The sequence below is a fragment of the Aethalodelphis obliquidens genome, unplaced genomic scaffold, assembly GCF_003676395.1.
Source record: "Aethalodelphis obliquidens isolate GAN/ISIS:26980383/991018 unplaced genomic scaffold, ASM367639v1 scaffold7, whole genome shotgun sequence".
Classification (NCBI taxonomy): Eukaryota; Metazoa; Chordata; class Mammalia; order Artiodactyla; family Delphinidae; genus Aethalodelphis; species Aethalodelphis obliquidens.
The window spans coordinates 2,338,644-2,358,428 of NW_020837951.1; the positions used below are offsets into that span (position 1 = coordinate 2,338,644).

At 59.5% G+C, this 19,785-nt stretch overlaps 1 protein-coding gene across 10 annotated transcripts in view; it reads right to left on the reverse strand.

Annotated features, from left to right (window-relative positions):
- Positions 1–19,785, reverse strand: part of VAV2 (vav guanine nucleotide exchange factor 2) — a 177,865-nt gene that overhangs the window by 72,394 nt on the left and 85,686 nt on the right. For all 10 annotated transcript variants that reach the window (XR_003432407.1, XM_027104325.1, XM_027104324.1 and 7 more), the window contains exon 3: positions 10,138–10,196. Coding sequence is in view for 9 of the 10 variants with exons in the window: in XM_027104325.1 (XP_026960126.1) it covers positions 10,138–10,196 (59 nt within the window). In the remaining variant the exon portion in view is untranslated. The remainder of the gene's footprint in view (positions 1–10,137; positions 10,197–19,785) is intronic.

Consider the following 19,785-nt stretch of genomic DNA (forward strand, 5'->3'; position numbering starts at 1 on the left):
CCAGAGGCCAGCTCCGCCAGGACCTGAGGCTGGAAGGGCCCCGAGATGCCCCGGGCAGCGGATCTGTGCCTGGGTCAGTGCTGGGCCCATGCCCCAGGACCCCTGACCCCCAGATGACTCCCACGGGAGTATGCGAGGATGAGGTCCCAGTTCCACCCCAACCGGCTGGGCAACCCTGAGCTGGAGGTGCCCTCTCGGGGCCTCAGCCTCCCCTGCAAAATGGGGTTGCATCCTGATTCCCGGGGTCCAGGTGCGCGTTCTGTGAGCTGACCCGTGGGGAGGGCTCCGCCCCATGTGTGTCGCTGCTGCTACGATGGGGGGGGATGGGAAACGGGGGACAGGAGCAGCTCCGGAAAGGCCAACGTGCCTCACAGGACAGAACTGCACACCACGACCTGACCGATCACGTGACGGCCGTGAAAAAGCAATCCCAGGAGTCAGCTTACAGCTGGTGACTCTGTAGTAAAGGCCCAAAACAACGGGGGCTACACGAAACTACGCATGAAATATAACAAGATTAATTTTACAGGAGCAAGGAGGTGGAAGACCCAAAGTTAAGGATGGTGGCTAACCTTCCTGCTGGGGCCGCTGGGGCCGCCGGGGCCCGGACCCGGGAGAGCAGCAGGTGGTCATACGTTTCCTTCTGCCCTGTGAGCTAGAAGGTTCTAGTTTGGGGGTTGAATGCTGGGCTCATGAGACTTAAAAATAATTAAAAACTAAATAAATGAATCCATAAAAATAAAAGAAGGAAAACTGATAAGCAAGAGGGAAGAAGCAGGGAACGTTAGGGAAGCCAGACAGACGGTCAATTCCAAGAGTTCCTTCTCTCCTGTCAAAATATCGCCACAAGTTGCCTAAAAATGAGGCGTACGGTGGTGGGGACCGGCGGCTGGGACCCGGTGCCTGAGCGTGAAGCCGGAGGTGAGGGAGACACGGCGGGCGGCGGGCAGGCTCAGGTGACACGGGCTCCCCCACCGAGGGCTGGACGGTGCAGGGGCCCCTCTGAGGCAGCCTGGCGGGGCCGTATCTGAGTTCACTGCACCAGTCCCTAAACGCCTGACCTCAGGCCAGCCCCCCAGGCTCTTGGTCTCAGTTTCCTCATCTCTAGAACGGGACACAACAGTCCCTCCTCGCAGGGATGGGCAGTATCCCGCAGCCGGGCAGGCTGAATTCCGGTCGCTAGACATCCTGGCTTCACCGACGGGGCGGTGGCTGCAGGAGCCAGTGGGTGACTTGCTGGGTCTCCTTCCCCTGCCGCGGTGGCCACTCTGTTCCAGCAGGAGGCCGTCTGTCATCCTGGCTCTGGGGGCAAGTGGCGTGGAGGGGAACACGGCCGACACACACGTGTCACTGCAGCAAGTCATCGAGACTCGGGGCTGTTTGCTGGCACTGAGGAGCCTGGTTCTTCCTGACCGCAGCAGCCGCCGGCATGGAGGAGGGGCGCGACAGGAGACCCCCAGTGGGAAGGATGACCCAGGTGACATCGGGGGGACTGTCCCTTTTTTACCAAAGCCCCTCTCCCGACAGTGAGATGAGCGGGACTCAGGCTTACCCGAGCGCTGCTGTCACACCGTGTAACTGGATGTCCCCAAAGCACCAGAACACCTTTTGCAGATGATGCTGCACCTCCAGGCGGCAGGTCTGATTCACGGGCTCGGCCGGCCTCCTGCCACGGCGGAGACTTGGGCCGGTCCCCTCCCACCGGCCACAGCTGGGAGCAGAGCTCAGGGCTGCACAGAGCGCAGCGCTGACCTGCTGGCCCCAGAGCTGGGCTTGGGGGGCGGGGGCTGGTGGCTAGCAGGGCCACATCCCCCCATACCGCCGGCCACACCGCAATGTCACATTCTGTTCCAGAGCATTTTTAATGACCTCACATCCCTTCTGCACATGGATAAATCCCACTGCAAAACAGGACAAGATTTCCTTCTCCGTCTCTGAAAACGAGCGGATAATGTTACACAGCTGCCCAATAAATGTTTAATGGTGGCATTTGCTGAGAAGGCAACGTTTGATTGTTTTGCCTGTTACAGAGTGAAGCAGTCTTTGCTCCCTAGAGGGAAGGACAAGCCTGGGGAGGGGGGCGGAGCTGGGGCTCCAGTGCCCGAGGACATTCTTACAGCCCCCAACACTGCATGTCGTTGGGGACAGGGCACCTGCCAGTGAGGACACCACTGTCCTTGGAGGCCCACCTCCCATCCCTGATAACTGGAGGGGGGCTCTGAATCCCAACCTCCCTGCCAACCGCTGGCCTCCTCCTCGGCTGTCAGGTCTCAGGCTGGCAAGGGCTGTGCTGGGACCGGGTCGGGGCTCCTGGGGGCCCTTGCTCAGCTTTCAGGAGTTGCAGCTTTGCGCCCCCACGCACCGGGGATGCCAGAGGCTGAGGGACCCCTGCCTGGGCCCCGTCCCAGAGCTCGCTGCCCAGCAAAACCCACATCCCCGGGCTTGAAACGATAGAACTTCATTCTCTTGGTGCTGAAGGCCCCAAATCCTGAAATCAAGGGGCAGGCAGGGCCACACGAGGCTCTGTGGGGAGCCCTCCGGCCTCTCCCAGCTCCCGGGGGCTCCAGACGGTCCTGGGCTTCGCAGCGTCACTCCAGTCTCTGCCTCCGCCTCCGCCTCCAGGTCCCTCCCCTGTCCCTGGGTCCCTGCTCCGTGTGCCTCTTGTAAGGACACCTGTCTTTGGATTTAAGGCCCACGGGGTAGTCAGGATGATCTCATCTCAAGATCTCTCATTTAATTACATCTGCAACGACTTTTCCCCAAAGCTCACATTCACAGGTTCGGCGGCATATCTTCTTGGGGCCACCACTCGGCCCAGGACACCTGCCCTCCCGCGGGCTCACCGGGGGCCCCATGGGAAGCCAGGGCTGGGAGGCAGCGTCCTCAGGCCTCGCTTTGAGAACTGTGTTCGGGCCACTCCACACTGGCCCTCGCCCCGGGCTCCTCCCTTAGCCCAGGGCTAAGAAACCTGCTAAAAACCACACCGGCAGCCCAGACCCGGGTCTCTTAGGCCCTTAACCCCGTGCCTGTGGCCTGGGGTCGCGCTCCGGCTTCTCCCCGCAGCCTGCCCTGCACACGGCTGCCTGTGACCGGGGTCCGGTGTCCATCTCCGCACCTGACAGTGACTGGTCCCCCACGCGTCCCAGCACCTGTGCAGGGCTGCTGGCATCCCCAAGCACTGACAGAATGAATGAATGGGCAAAGGAATGAATGAATGAGCAGATGACTCCCTGGGCCCCGTCACCACCTGCTCGGGAAGCTCTCTGGGCCTCAGTTTCCCCGTGTGTAAAAGTGGGGGATGAAGGGCCAGGTGTGGAAGCCGAGGAATCGGAATGGGGAGATTCACACTCGACCTGCCCCAAGCCTCCCAGACAGGTGCGGGCAGATCCCCCATGCAGAGAGGGTCCTTCTCCTCCTCCTGTCCCTCAGCGCTCTGGACCTACTATGTGCCAGGCCCTGTGCTGAGACCGTCACGGCCATTCTGTGAATCCTCACAACAGCCCAGGGAGGGGGCTACCACTCTGACCCCACTTTACCCAGGAGGCCATGGAGGCTGGGGGCGTGCAGAAACTGACCCAGCGCCCCAGCACCGCCCCCAGTCGGCCGGGTCACTTCCTCATCCGCCCTCCACTGCAACGCACTGTCGAGGGCCTGCTCCGTGCTGGGGATCACTCTGCCAGCCATTGACCACCTCAGAGCACCACGTGGAGACCAACCGACAGACGTTTACGTGAAAGAGGACAGATGGAGGAAGGGTGGCAGGACGGGGTGTGGACGGAGAAGCGGAAGCACAGATGGGTGCCCGGATGAGGGCACAGGTGACGGGCAACTGGAAGAAGGGATGGACAGACGGATGGGTGGATGTGTAAGTGGACTGATGATGGGTGCAAAGAAGGATGGACGGACGGACAGACAGATGGTGGGTTGGATGGACAGGACAGGCGGGCAGGTGAATGGGAGGGAGCGAGTGAGGGTGGGGGAGGGGAGGGAACAACAATAAAAGTCCATTAGCTCGGCCAGATGCACATGTTCTGTGGGCAAACTGACAGCACGGGCACGTCTAGCCGGCAACGACTGCGACAATCTGGGAGTGCGGCAGAGAGACATTCAGCTGCGCTGTGTCTTTTTAAAGACCCCCACCTGCGCGGAAGCTCCAGCTGGCTACTCATGCCCCGCCTGCCGGGCTGCATCCCGCTTCTCCTGACCGCCTCCAGCACGGATTACCTCCCCGCTGCCCCGCGGGAAACGGCCAGTTAACTTCTTTTTGAACAAACGTGTCCCCTTCCAGCTCTCGTGCCCACAGTGGTAGCGGCAGAGAGAAGCAGACACAGCGCTCCTTCAAAATTCTGCACAGGGGTGAGTGACGGGTGAAAGGAAGCGGCCCTCCCGGTGTCTGCGGTGGCGACGGACTCAGGAAGAGTCAACCGGCCACCGTCTGCCACCGTCTGTCAAGCACGCGGCCCACCTCCTCCATGCCGTCCTCCCGACAACCCCACTCACAGATGGGGCCCAGGCTCCGCTGCCGGTGGCAAGCACTCAGGTGTCCAGGGAAGGACGCTGCAGGCCCTGGATGGTGGGGAAGGTTCAGAGGCTCTGTGGTGCCTCCCGGGAGCTCCGTTTCTGTGGCCAGCGTGGACAGGACACGGCCTTGGTGTCGCCAAGGCCAGCGTTGGGTTCTCCCCGCTGCCCCAGGGCTGTCCCCTCCTCCCCGAGTGTGGGTCACTGTCACCAAGTGTGGGGAGAGGGTTCTCGGCAGGAGGTTTAATGCAACAGTAGATTCCTTCCCGGGAGGGGCCCTGCATGGAAGCAGGTGTCACCTTGTTAGGAGAATGCGAAAGGAATGCACACGCTGCGACCACCCTGTTCGCCAGGCGGGGGCCCCACACTGGCCTCAGCTGCCCCTCCTTATTCTGGGGTGGGTTCTGTGTGAGGACACCTGCGAGGCCAGAGTGGGGGGCCAGGCCAGGCGGAGCCCCATCCGCACCCGCTCCCTCGAGCGAGGGCCTGGCCCACACAACATGCACCCCTTTGAGGCATGAAGCACCCCCCCCCCCCCCAGTGACAGCGGGTCACCAGCCTCGGCGGCCACATCACAGCAGCTCCGGGGTCCTTGAAACAAAGGAAACCAAACTGACCAGGCCTGACTGCCCACCCTCCCCTGCCTGCACGCCCTCCTCCAACACCTCCCAGACAGGAGCTCCCTCCCCACCAGCCTTGCCTCTGCCATGAGGAGCACCCTCCCCTTCTAGAACCTTCTACAGAGCCCCAGGCAGGATCAGGAACACTGCAGGCGCCGCCGCCCCAACTGGTGGGATCCCTCCGTTCAGGTGAGAAACGCTTGGGAGTAAGACAGGGGCGATGGTGGCACAACACTGAACATGTGTCAGCTGCCACCGAAGCGTGCACTTCAAAGGGACGAAGCTTAGGTGAAGTTTAGTGCAGCTCAGTAAAAAGCCAGAGGGCACGAGACAGGGTGGTGGGGCTGGGCTAGGACCAGGGAATCAAGGAAGGAGGCTGGTCCCTGCTCCCAGAAGCACTCAGCCCAGTGAGGACCCAGAGCCCAGCCCACCACCCGGACCCAGCGCGGCGTGTGTGCGGACGTCCACGCGCCTAGGGCGCCACGACAGGCCCCCACCCGCTCCTAAGGCTCCTGTCCCATGCCGTCTGCATTCACTCCCACTGCTGCTGTCCCAAAGCACCACAGTGGCCCCAAGCAACACGGGTTTACTATCTTGCAGTTCTGGAAGGTGAGAAGTCTGCCATGGGTCTTAGGGACTAAAATCAAGGTGTCAGCAAGGCCGGTTCCTTCCGGAGGCTCCAGGGCAGGATCCGTTCCTCTTCCAGCTTCTGAGACGACCCGCGTTCCTTGGCACGTGGCCACATCACTGCAACCTCCGCTGTGTCATCACACCTCCTTCCTCTGACTCTGACCCTCCTGCCGCCCTCTTACAACTACAGGTGTAAGTACATCTATAAAAACGTAACCTGCAGAGAACCATTTCCCTGTCACACAGGGTCCAGGAGTTAGGAGGTGGATGTATCTTTTGGGGGCCTACCTGTCGGCCCACCACCCAGCCAGCAGCCCGTGGGCGTTCACAGAGTGTCAGGGGCTGCACTCAGTCACGCTGCAGTGTACGGGCTCACGGCAACTTTGCACGGCAGGGAGAGCCTTCCCAGCCTACAGAAGAAGAGACAGAGGGTCCAAGAGCTTCCCTGTCTAAGGTCACTCAACAAGCAGGTGGCTGGCAGATGAGGCCTCTGCCGGCGGGGGGCGCCTTGGCTTCACCTTTCAGTTTCAGCCGCAGAGGCGGTCTCACCGTCTCCTCCTCCCCAGCCATTCCCAGCCGTGATGATCCCTCAGTCCAGAGGGCCGGCTCCGGCTGCGACAAGGACCCACATCCCCACACGCTGAGCTGGGTGGCTCCCCAGGGATCACCCCCACCGCACACACACATCGCTCCTGATCCCCCAGCCAGCACCAGGGTGCGGCTCTTAGATTAGGTCTCCTATTCATCAGCCTCTGAGAAGCATGATTGGGGCTTTTGTGGAAAATCGTCTCATTATGCACAGAGCAAGCGTTGTGAAAATGATCATTTTTCTAAAGGACCATGTTGGGCTCCTATCCAGCCACGAAAGAAAAGAGGAAGAGATTCGGCAGGGCTGCAGGCTTGGTCTGTGGGTTTTCAAAACAGAAAAGGGTTTGGCTAAAGGACACCTTCTGCTAATTAACAACACTGTGAAATGCTCTTAAGGGAAGGGAGCACAGTTAGCGTTTTGTGTCAGTGCCGGTGGCTCCCAGAATGGTAAACTGCCCGCGAAGACTCAACCTGTACGGTGCACGAGGAGAGACGATTCAAATGCGTCGTGCTACAGGGGTGGTCGGAGCCCGCCTCCCAGGCTCAGCGTGGGTGAGCCGTGTGAAGTGATGGAGGTCCTGTCCCCAGGGGGCTGCGGAGGGAAGGGACCCTGGGAAAGTTCTGGATTGGGGCTCAGACAAGGAGGGAGAAGAAACACAGGGTGGGGATGGGGCACAGGGGAAACCGAGCGATACAGACGAGGAGGAGATGCAGGTGAGCAGGGCAGCTCTTCCTGCAAAGGCTCTGCTCCTCCCGGGAGGTCCTGCCTCTTCCTTTTGTCTGCAAACACCTCCCCCATCCCCTTCATTTCCCCCTCCCCTGTGTGCAGTAAAGGGTTAACTCAGCAGACCTGGGCTGCCCACACCCTGCACATTCAAGAAAGATCAGGCCCTGGTCCGGCGGCTCCCAGCAGGGACCTCTGTGCCCTTGGAATGTCCTGCTGATAAGAGCATCTTTGTCTACTTGGGGGGCCCTGGGCCCAGCCACAGAGTCTGGGAAATGATGGGGTTTATGGGGGGCCTAGGGCCCCACCGTACCAGCTCGACCTCTGCAGGGGCTGGAGGCTAAGGTCACCCACGTGGGCAGTCAGCCATGCCTACATGACCCACCCCAAACGAGAACCTGGGCACCAAAGCTCGGGGGGACTTCGCTGGCTGGCAACCCTCACCCACGACATCACACATCGTTCTGGGAGAATGTAGCACTGTCCACGCAACTCCTCGGAGAGAGGAGACCTGGAAGACTCGTGCGTCGTCTCTCCTGGACGCCAACCTATGTGCCTTTTCCACCTGCTAATTTGTATCTGGTTCCTTTTGCTATAATAAACCAGAATCTTGAGTAGAGCGGCTTTGCTGAGTTCTCTGAGTCCCAGCGAATCGTCAGACCCGAGGGTGGTCTTGGGGGCCCCCGACGCACCCTGTTACGTCACTGCAACAAACTATAGTATGTATTGAGCCCTTCCGTGGGCCAACACTGGCCTCGGGATTTACGTGCCGCATCTGAATGAACCCTGATGAGCCCCCTGGGTGAATCCCATCCACCGACTCAGAGAGGGGCTTCCCACACAGGCACACAGCCAACAGGTGCAGGGTTTACAGCCGGGTCTCACCACCTCCGCAGCCCAGATCGCAACCCTCTCTGCTCACCATCGCCCTAGGGGTGGCCACCTTCAGGGCTGGGGTCTTCATTCCCCATCCAGGGGGCCACTGTGCCCACACACTGCCCGGGCAGCTCCCGGAATAGGGAGGGGAGAGGGCAGGTTTCCAAGCTCACCTGCCAGCCTCGGAGAGCACCACGGGAGCAGCCTGGGGGGCACCTGGGTCGTGGGGCGGGGGCCCTGGGACCATGCGGGCGGAGAGGTCAGGGGAGATGGGGGGATGGGGGCGAGAAGGCCAGGAGGGAGGGCACCGCCCCGTCCCCCAGGGGCCTCCACGCTGATCAGAGGTCACACGCCCGCTCTCAGGCCCCTCACCACCTTCTAAGCCACCCGCAGACCCTATGGCTGGCTGTCAACCCTCAGGGAAACTGAGGCTCCAGGAGCCTGTAGACAGGGCGGTCCCAGCCTCAGTCACGGGCCTCGGGCACGGCAGGGCACGGCGTGGGGAGCCTGGCACGGTGCTCAGGCCACCGCAGGACCGAGTCCAAGCACAGCCAGCTGGCTCGTCCGCCCCAGGGGCACCACGGGGCTCCCTGGCAGCAGGCCCCTGTTTGGGAGGACGTTTAATGGATTGAGAGAAAAGCTCACATTCTCACGCTACGTGACAAAGCAGAGAAAATGACTAACTTCTGTGGCAGGACTTCATTCCCGCCTACGTGTACATGCAGACAGGCACACAGGTGGAGAATGTGCTGGAACGGGTGAGAGGCGACCCGGAACACCGCCTGTCGTCCCGGGCTAGCGGGGGAAAGAACGGACGACCGTTTCTGGGAAAAACACAAAAAAATCCACGTGCTGTCTTTGTATCCGGAAACAACTCGCTTTTCTCAATTAAACATTTTTAACGTGTCCCTATTACAGACAAAAGCTACAATGAAAACCAGCCCATGCAACTGGGGGCCTCACAGCGGAAATTCTAGAAGGTAGGCTGGGTGGTGGGTACAGGGATTTCGTCTTAATGTTATTCCTTATACCTTAAACGTGTTATAAATATTCTCGAATATGTGTTTAATAGCAGCTTAAAAACATTTTTAAACAGCCTATCCTTCAGCTGACATTAAAAAAAAAATCCTCAATTCAATGAAATTTCTGAGTCCTTGGAGAACCCGACAGAGAAAGAGGTTCTGGGTGGGTTCCCTAATATTTGCGTCTGTTCCGGTGACCCTCTGGACCTGGGCAAACAGCCCCACCAAGGATCCCACTGCTGTAGGCACCCTGGTCCTGGGATCCCCAGCCCACGCATGTGCAGCGCCCCCCTCCACGACAACACCAGGGCGAAGCCCCTCCGTAGTTCCACCACCCTCACGAAGTCGCCTGCACCCAGCCAGGTGCGACCCCATCCACTGCACCCGCAGGAGGAGCTATTTCTGCCGTCCCAAGCTTCTCGTCCCCACCCTGCTAGCCCACAATCCCCAGGGACATCGAGGAAGGGAGGCCCCGTGCTTGTCCTCACCGGATACGGAACCTGGTCTCCCTGACCCCAATCCATGGGTCAGAATACACAATGACCAGTCCTCACCTGGGGCTGCCGCCCCGTCCCCCTCCCCCGTGGCCGGCATGCCCCCATCCCCCCATCTCCCCTGACCCCTCCGCCCTCACAGTTCCAGGGCCCCTCGCCCCACGACGTCCACGTGTCAGGGACGAGAGATCAGACCAACGGGGGCCACGGGATTCTCTGCAATCCAAGCAGAATTAAAGCTGAGAGTGGAGCGATTCCTGCCGGGAGGCCCGCAGCCCCAAGCAGACAGGTCCCCTGGCTCGGCCCCATCACAGCAAACAAACACTGCTACTTCATGCGAGGCAAGACCCACTTCTGATGCACTTAGGTAGGCAATGATCTGTGAGAGGGTTAATTTGCTGATCTTATTACCTAAATCGAGATAGATTTTGCAGCCATCAGTAACACGCTGCAAGATTTCCCCGGTGTGAGCTGAAGCCTCTCCCCTCCTCCCCGCCCCTTCCAGCCGCTGCCAACAGGCAACCCGACAACATGCTGAAAATTCATGAGAAAGACACAGGGCAGACAGTGTCTGCTCAAAACTCCAATATCTGCGACAGGGCACGCGGGCGGCGGATGAAGATGAAAGGGCAGGCGCTCAGCAGCGCGCGTTCCGCGAAGCTCACCTGATCCCTTTGGTCTGAGCCAAGTTGTGCAGGGAGAGCCTCGACACGGCCGAGATGACCTGGGGGGAGACGAAAAGATGCTTCTGTAAGTTCACCAGAAAGCCTAAAGTCATCATAAAACTGTCATGAAGTGTTTTGTAGGTGTCGAGAGCAGTTCACTGAGCCCATTTCATCTTGGTAAACAATAACAAAAGAAAACACAGCATAAGATTTTTTAGGCAAGACACCTCTTTCCTATTTGACGTGCAAAATATGTCATTTTGGTGCACTAATATCTGCTGAGGGCTGCTGCACGCCCGGCGCAGCGCCCTGGAGAGGAGCAGGGCTGGGCTCACAGCCTGCCTCTGCCAACTCCCGGGGCTCCGACACCAACCACTCCCTGAGTCTCGTTCTCCCCCAGGAGAGGGTCTGCCTCATCGGGGCCACTGAGAGTCTGTCTGCTCAGACATCATGCCTACAAAGTGCTCATCCCAGGCTCCTGTTCTGCAAGTTACCATGTGATTAATAACAACTCCTGTTCCAAGTAGGTGCTGATACATTTCAGAGATGGGGAAACAGTGGCCCAGAGAGGTCAAGAGAGTTCCCCAAGGTGACACAGCAGCCTGGGGCACAGCGCAGACGCAAACATCCCAGCATAACGCTCCCTTCCCTTCCAGCCCCTCCTCTCTCCAGTAGGACCATTTAAACAGATGCCCGGCGCCCTGGGGGGTCGGAGTATAGAGGGAAAACGAAGCAGCCCAGGTTCAGATTTCATGAGGGGATCCCAGCAGGCTCTCCCCAGACGGACAAGACTGGTCAAACTCAAATTCCCGAAGTGCTCGGCGAGAAGCACTTCCATCTGCCGCCCCTGCCCCAACCCGGTCCTGCCCTGTGTCCAGCCCCCTCCAGATACACAGGACCCACCCAGCTCCCAGCCTCAGAGGCCTCCACGTGGCCATTCCACAGATCTCCAAAATGACCAGCGGCAAGCAGGGAGGAGGCTCCGCAGACGGTCACGGGGTAATGGAGGCCAGGAGAGGGCGGTGACTGACCCCGAACACAGCATAACGCACCCGAGAATGACTCACAGCTCACACAAGCTGCTCACGATTCCCGGCAGGACTGACGGGGCACCTGCCGTGCCAGACACCTGAGCACCGAGGAGGCAGGGGCAAGCCTCGACTCTGAGAGCCAGCTGCGTGTGCACGGGTGCGGGGGTGGGGGGGGGGGTGTGGGTGCACGTCTGAGGACGGGGAACGTGAACGTGGCCCGTGATGACCACTTGCTAAAGTCACAGACACCCTCTGCTGAGCGCTGGCTGTCTCAGAAACTGAGTCTGATGGGCCTTTCATGGCCACCATCCCAGCGAATCCTCACACCCCTAGAGGCCAGGCCTGCTGTGCACACTTGGGAGACAGGAAAACTGAGGCTAGGTCACCTTCCCGAAGTCCCCCGTCCGGGACACACGCCTCAGACTTCCTTGTGGGCAGCTCTCCTTCTAGCAGCAATTTCTTTTTTAAAAAGAGGGGGAGAGAACCCCAAGCCATACAGAAGGGCCCTTTCTCAGCTGGCGAGACGGCAGACTGGGCCAACAAGCTGAGTGCTGTGCGCTGTCTTCCGGTAGGGGTTCTATTTCAGGGGCCGGGACGCACGGAAGTTATGAATGCAAAGAATGACAGGGTTCTTCTGTGTTTTCTCAGACAAGACTCAATGGGTTTATTGTGCAGCTGGCCCAGCCAGGGCTCCCACACTTGTGTGCTCCGAGAGGCCTTTCACAAACAACGAGCAACTTGGCTTCTGCTGTTATTCTTGGCTTTTAAGGGCTCTAAATATTTAGGAAGAACAAAAATTCAAGCAATGTTGCTTGATGTCCTTATAGTTACTAGACAGAATGCTGGAAGTGTTAGGGCCAAAGGGCTTAGCAACTAGAGGGCACACACGCCACCCCTCTCCTATGCCTACCGTGGCAGACATTACTAATCAACTGCCGCACTCCTCCGCGTGGAGCCAGACACAGGCCTAGAGTCCTTCCTGCGGAGTCCACACAAGGCACCAGCAGCCCGTCAGCATCGGCACAGGAGACGAAACCTGTCTGCCAACCTGCAGTCAGGGCCGAGGCCGAGTCTCATACAGGTGGAGCCCAGGACAGGGAGGAACTGCCACAGCGGAGTGAGCTGAGGCCAGGAGACCGGTCCCTGTGTCCACGTGTCCACAGTCCCAGCGGACAGAATAGCTTCTCCTGCTGCCATGACCACAGCAGAGCTCAGTCCTGAGCTCTCAGTCACTCTGCTCCAGGCTGGAACCTGTCACTAGCAGTTTGTAAAGGGCTCCGCTCTGGACGTGTGTCACCAGACAGGAGCAGCTCCTTAAACGGGGTTAACAGGATTAACTGTCCCAGCTCTGCCGGAGGTGCCCTGCCCCTCGCTCCGCGTGGGCTGTGCATTTCTTGGCTGGTGTCTGTGCAAGAAGGGAAATCTCAGGTCTCACCAGGGGGGACCTCACTCCAGTGACCAGAGGCCCAGGGCAGGAGCTGCTGGGAACAGACGTGGGACCCCTCAGAGCCATGGGGTCAGATGAGGGGCACTGGCCCCGCATGAAAGGTTAGGGGTGTGGGGGGCGTGAAGCACCTCAGCGGCTTCCCGAGGCGCCTTTGGCCGGTGCCTGCCCCACTCCCAGGATGGAGGAGCTGGGCTTCCCCAGAGGCATCGCTCTCCCGTGATGATCAAAAACCTCCTGGCCCACAGTCCTGCCAACTCCTCTGAAAACGTAAATGTCAAAGGATGACATTTCCCCAACTTTTATCTCCACTTCTCATCTGCATCCCTGATAATGAATGAAAAGACACGGCACCTGCTCTCCCTCCTCCCTCCCTCTTCCCCTTCCCTCCACATACAAGCGGCTCAGACCTTTGGGCTCAGCGATCCACCAACTGTTCCCGCCTGGGCCCACGGAGCCTCAGCTCCAGGCAAACAAAGAAACGTGTGTGCAGGGGCCGGGCAGGGGATTGACAGGAGAAGGGTGTGCGCCCACGGGGACCAGTCCTGCTGGGAGGAGAAACGTGCACGGCCAACTCCCCAAAGCCACGGCTGTCTGTGCTGTTCACTTGCATCTACGTCTTGACTGTGACCTTTAATGTTTCAGCTCCTTTAAGACTCGGTGAAGGAACAAGAACGGGTGTGACAGCCCAGAGGCTGGGAGGCCGGGGTCCGGGGTCTGGACCCTGGACGGCAGTCTTGGCCCCGTCGCCACCAGGCGTGGCCTGCTTTGACCCTACAGCTCTCCACCCGGCCTCCATCCAGGCAGACAGATTCCCAGACACCGGTGGCCAATCAGCTTCCACACGTGCACGGGAGGACCTTTAGAATGCAGACCCCCGGGCCCAGGCCGAAGGCTCGGACAGAGGTGGCGGCTCCTCCTCGGAAGGTGGCCCAAGCAGAGCACGTGTGGGTTCGGCTGGGGGCCACCGGGGCGGGTCTGGGCTGCAGCCAGATCGTCTGCTGGGGAGGAAGAGCCCAGACAGTCCTGGGTTCAAATCCGGCCCCCCTGCCTCAGTTTGCCTGTCTGTGAAATGGGGGAGAAAAGCGTGTCTCTCATGTGACTCTGCTGGACTCGGCGGAACGTGTGTCAGGTGGCTGGCCTGCAGCAGGTGCTCACAAACGGCTCACAGAAGGGGGTTTTGCACAACCAGGGGAGCGAGGAGATCCACGCGGTGATTAAGGGTTGCCTCACCCACCCCCTATTCGGATGAAAACACGGGAAGAGGGCGAAGCTCCTGGCTTCAGGCTCGCGCCTTTGTTACGACTTAAAAAGAGGAGATCAGGACGAGGGCTGAAGAGGCAGACGGAGACCAGAGGCCGAGGGAGAGATGGAGAGGTGAGGAGACAGACAGAGAGGGGATCTCGGACTCCAAAAAGCAGCATCATTCAGGGGCCTCCAGGGGGAGACAGGGAGGACATCCCGAGGCCTCCGGGCAGCTCTGGACCCGTTACCCCTTTGCTGAAGCCTCTGCTGAAACCTGCATGGGGAAGCAGCCAGACGGCGGCCTCAAGGGCCTGGCCCCGAGTGGGCGGAGACAGCTCTGGGCTGCCGGCTTGCCAACCCTCCTCTGCTCGGGTCGTCCCTGGGCTGCAGGAGGTCCAGCCATGATCAGTCAGCCTCCTGCCCAGCAAGGGCTGTAACTCAGGTGAGGACTCACCTTACTGCTCCGGGGCAGTTTGCAAACTGCAGGTGGTGACCCACTGGTGAGGCGTAAACTTGGGCGGGTCCTAACGGCATTTTTTCAGTGAAGTAGGATAGGATGGGACGGAAAAGGATGGGACGGGACGGGAAGGGATGGGATGGCGTGGGATGGGATGATATGGGATGGTAAGGGGTGGGGGGGGGGGGGGTGGGATGGGATAAGACAGGACAGACAATACCAGAAAAGAGAAGTAAATTAAGTATGATCTCATGAAAATTTTGTTTCAGTCTAGAGGACATGAATGATTTTAGCTTCTCTGACTTAGTCACTCATCAAATGTTTAATGCGCGCGGCCGAGTGCAGGCACCATGCCTCGTGGTCGGGACGTAATAGAGGGTGGATCAGATTCAGGGCCACTTTGCTCCCCAACAGACGCCATCTCAGAGCTGCGAGAGTCCCAGGAGGCTCCCTCCCATGAGATAGGCTGGACTGAAATTGTGGCCCCATTTTACAGACAGGAATTCCAGGCCCAGTGACCCGCGGACTCACTCAAGCTTACACAGTCAGCTGTGGCTCTGAGAAGAGAACCTTCTGTTATCCACCCCGCTGTACCTTCGGTGGTGTGGGGAAGGGGTCCGTGACATGTCTCTCAGCCTCCACGCTTTCCCCTTTCCCTACAGGGCGAGCAGAGGCCGTGGTTCCAGGGGCTCCATGCAGACAGCTTCAGGCATCCCAGATGATCGACACCTTTCACGTCCCATGGTCAGCTTTTCCAAGCTCTTCTGGGGCTGGCATCACATCTGACCTTCAAAACCAGGCTCTGAGCTGCCTCTTCACATTTCACAGGTGAGAAAAACTGCAGCTCACCGAGTTTATATGATGGCCTAAATCACAGAGTGACTTAAAGAATGCTCAGAGGATATCTGGGGATTCGGGTGGGTGTGTGGACGAGCAGACATGTAGATGGGTGGGTGAATGGGGGATGGGTGGACAGACGGACAGACAGACAGATGGGTAGGTGGATGAAGAATGGATGAATGCACGGACGGATCGACAGATGGGTGGACGGACAGATGGACAGACAGGATCAACAGCAAAGGTTCCAATGAGAACCTGCCTCCCAATCCCCACTTCTTAATTATGAGAACCTGAGCTACTGTTTATTGAGCCCTTACTAAGTGTCATAGGATTAGCATGGCACAAACATGGTTCCTGTATGGAAGGTTCTCTCCCCCAACTCTCCACTTACTAGATGCAGACGCTGGGGACTAGAGAGAACACGAACCCTGCCCCAGGTCACCCAGCAATAAGTGGCTGACTTAGGAACTGGACCCAGTCTGTGTCAGCCAATCCCGTGCTCCCATCAGCTGCACCGTACTCCACACGGGAGCCCGCAGTGGGCAAAAAGCCCCCCAACTCCTCTTCCAGGCCCCACCAGACCACATCTTCCAGCCTCGCCTGCAGTTACTGGGAACAGACATCAAGCAGGCTGCTTTGCAGACCTCGCTCACGAAACCGCCCTGCTCCTGGGGTGACCTTGGAAGCCCCACTTAAAGGTGGCAAAGCCGCCATCAGCCTGGATCCCAGAAGGCCTGCGTAGAGCAGAGGCCACACACGCACGCACGCACGCACGCGCACACACTCTCTGCCCACCGGGAAACTCTCTGAACGGTTCCGCCACCTCCCGTGTAAGCCAGCCCAGCCCAGGTCTATCCGTCACGGCAGCTCTGCTGTCATCACACAAAACGTCACCGCCCTGCAACTCAAAATGTGAACCTAAGAATGGGCAGAAACGATCCAGTGCAAGAACAGAGGTGGCTACAAGTCGGCCTTTAAAAGGGCCGGACGCTGCCCAGTCGCTGACAAGTGGGCTTCCCGCCCCAGCTCCCCTCGGTCATTAGGAATCATTAAGCAGGAACTGCACAGACCAGCAAGACTTTCTTATCAGCCAGAACCACTCATCTGCGAACACACCAGCAGCTCCGAGGAGACAAAACGGGCCAGATGATCAAACTCATTTCAATACGTTGCCCGGAAACTCACCTATCGGGGAAATCTACAGCTCACTCGGCTGCATATTTAGAAGCAAATCATTATAAATTGCTTTCTCCAGCTCAGCCGGCATTGCCCTTCCTTTTTTCCTCTTTCTGCATCAAGAGCAAAAAGGTCAGAAACACTTGTGCTGTTGCCTTCGGAATGACAAGCGGCCGGCAAGGAGTGATTCATTACGACGGGCAACCACAGCTCCGTGTTCCAGCTCTGCCACTAGAAGGCCGGGACACAAAGGCCAGTGGGGAACACGGTCACCTCTTAGCCACCGCCTTCTGCACAGCAGTGCCGCGGTACCTAACAGATGGGGTTTTCCTTCAAGGGTGCCAGAAGGATGCGGGGAGATGGGAGGGAGCCAGACCCCAAGCCCCAAGACAGCGATACAGAATGAAAAAGAAAAAAATGCCACTCACAGAGCCAAGTGACCCGCAGCAATCTGGGAGGGGAGTGCTCGGAGGGCGGGTCTGGTAGCCTTTAGAGGGTGGGAGCTTGAAAGTGATTTCGGAGGAAAGAAAAAAGTTAGGCTAAGAAAGCAAAGACTGTGGATATCTCAGAATTGGCCCACTGCTCTGTCGTGCCCTTGAACTGAGCTTTCAGTGAGATCTGAAACAATTCCCCAAATCTAGCTGCACTTCCTCGCTCGGTGGGTCCAGATCAAGACCTTCACACGCAGGGAGAAGAGACCACCCTGAGCCTCAGCGACCAGCAGCCCAAATCTTCACGCCTCGGACTCTGTAGCTGCTGACGCCTGCGACCCAACACAGAGGGATCCCTGAGCCCTGGGCCCTCTCAGACCCGTGACGGTGGGCTCACATCACTCTGCCTGCAGTGGACCTCCAGCGGAGCCAGCGCCTGGCAAGCCCTCAGCTCCCTCTGTGCGTGGACACTCCTCCGTCTCCACAGCCACACCCACCACGGGGACTGCCCTGCTCTTACTTACAAGTTGAGAAAAGTGAAGCCCGGAGAGGGATGGTGACAGGACCAAGGTCTTACCGCTGGTGGCGGGGACCGCACTGGAGCTCGGCTCCTAAAACACATAGGAGGCCCCGCAAAAGCAAGGACGCTGAGCACGTGTCCCAGCCACCTCCCCGGGGCCAGGAGACAGCCCTGGCCCCCACCTTACCCAAGGTGGGTACTCAAGGAGGACAGGCTGGACCCTGGCTCCGCTCTCTGCTTGGCCCTTTCTCTGAGCGTCCACCCCACCCCCCGGGCCTCAATTTCCTACTGGGAATGAAAGGCTGTGACCTAGTTTGGCGTTCCCCTGGCTCTGATCACATCTGAGAGTCCCGGGCCACGGCGCACAGGACAGACCCAAAGGGCCTGGTGAGGCCCCTGGTGAGGGGGCCAAGCAGAGCCCCCAGGGACGTCACAGCTGTAAACGGTCCAGGGCCAGGAGCCTGGAGAGGAGGACGGCACGTGGCCCGGGGCCTCTGAGACCAGCTGAGCACTACACTGAGCCCAAGAGGGGAGATGGGAAGGGGGCAGGGGCCACCCCCGTTCCTCCCCGTGTTCTCTGCCACCAGCATCCCTGCCCTCTCTGTGTCTCTGAGGCTACGCTTGGCGGGGGGTTGCGATTTAATATCCCCTCCATCCTGACACCCTCCGGAGACCTGGAAGAGGAGGGCCGAGCGGCAGCCCCCGTCCCCCGGCACCATCCCCTCCCCACTGCAACCAGCTAAGGTGGCCAGCTGCCCCGGCCAGTGTGTAAGGGTGATGGGCCAGCGCCCGTAACTCGAGAGGAGAAGGAATCCGAGGACCCAGCCGGAGCAGGAAACGCCGGGGGCAGCACTCCATAACCCTGGGAACCAGGAAAGAAGAGGCTGGAAGGGAAGCTGGATCCAGGTGTCCTCACGGAACACAGCGAGGGGTCAGGTGTGAACGGAGCATGCAGAGCGCCCAGCCATGAGGCTCAGGGGCGCCTGCAGCACACCGTGTCCGTCCAAGAGTCCCTGGGCACCGGCTGTCTATGGTGTCTGACCCATAACATCGAGGCAAGCGCTCCGTGATCACAGGGCTGGGAGAGGACCAGGGAGACCCTGAGCTGGAGCTCTTCCCAACGAGGAGGGTTTGCAGGAATCGGTCAGGAAACGTAAAATCCTTAGTGGAAGGAGCTTGGCCACCACCTGGTCCAAATTCTTCAATCCGCAGATGGGAAACCTAAAACCCAGCTAGGGAGATGTAAGTGATTTGCAAAGGCCACCCAGTAGCTTCCAGGCAGAGCCAGCCGGGGAGGCAGGGACGCCACTTGGAGCTCCAGGTCCCTGCCCTGACCGTCTTCATTGACAACCTCAGCTGACGTGCGTCCAGGCCTCCCCCGGGCCAAGTCTTTACCAGGCTTATTTCTGTTTATTCTCCAAAACGCCCCCTCCACCAGGAGACACTCCTGCCAACCTTCCCATTTCACAGAGGAGCAACTGAGGCTCGGGGATTCACAGGTGACAAGTGGTGAGCAGAGGTGGACCCAGGTCGTCCATCCAGCTGCGGGGCTCCATATCTCCACCCCGGCCCTGCCCCAGCAAGGCTGGCTCCTCCACCCAACCTGAGGCCAAGAGACAGCAGCGCAGGATCGTAAACCCTGGAAGAGCAGGGCTGCTAAGTGAGGCCCCGAGGCCAGGAAGCCCGCCCACCACAACGGTGGCTTTGGGAGCCTGACGGGGTGGGTCGCCCCAGGCCGCCACTCACCGTCTGTGAATGCGGCTCACCACCCCCCTCCACATTCCCTCCCACCTCCCTGTTAGCACAGCTGCTGATGAAGCTGCCCGGGCAGCAGGAGGCGAGCACAGGCCGGGCCTCCCCTCCCCCAGCTGGCAGGTAAGAGGTGTGTCAGAACGTAGGAGGCATCTCAAAGCCAGCTTCAGACAGGCAGCGACACAGCTCCCCGCTGATCCGGGGTGAGGCCACAGCGTCACGAGTCACTGCCCCGAAGGTACGAGCATCCCAAGGGCGGCCCAGGGCTGGGATGCCCACACACTTCACAGAACAGCACTGGGCAGGGTGGGAGGAGCCCCCCATCCCAGGAGGAGGCCTTGCCCTCCCGAAGGGCCCCCGCTACACTCTTCCCTTCCCTCTTCCTAATGGCGGAGACGGTGAACCAAGGGGCCAGACAGCAGGCGTCTACACGGCCGGCTCCCTGAGCAGGTCCCCAGGGCCCACCCCAGACACACCCGCCTCCGCTGCTGCAGCGACTCCCGCCTCGGCACGTGTGGTTTGGCCCCAGCACAATGCCATGGGGTCAGGACCATCTTCCCCAATTTCCAGATGAGGGGATTGCGACCTCACTTGCCGGGGACCCAACTGGAAGAGGCGGCTGGCTCCAGGCTGCCTGACCCCAAGCCCTTTCTAAGAGGCGTCTTCTGCATTTTCACACCCTCCTCAGACTTTACGTAGCTGCTGAGAAACAGGGAGTGGATTCTGTTCTCCTCCATCCCATCCCAGAACTG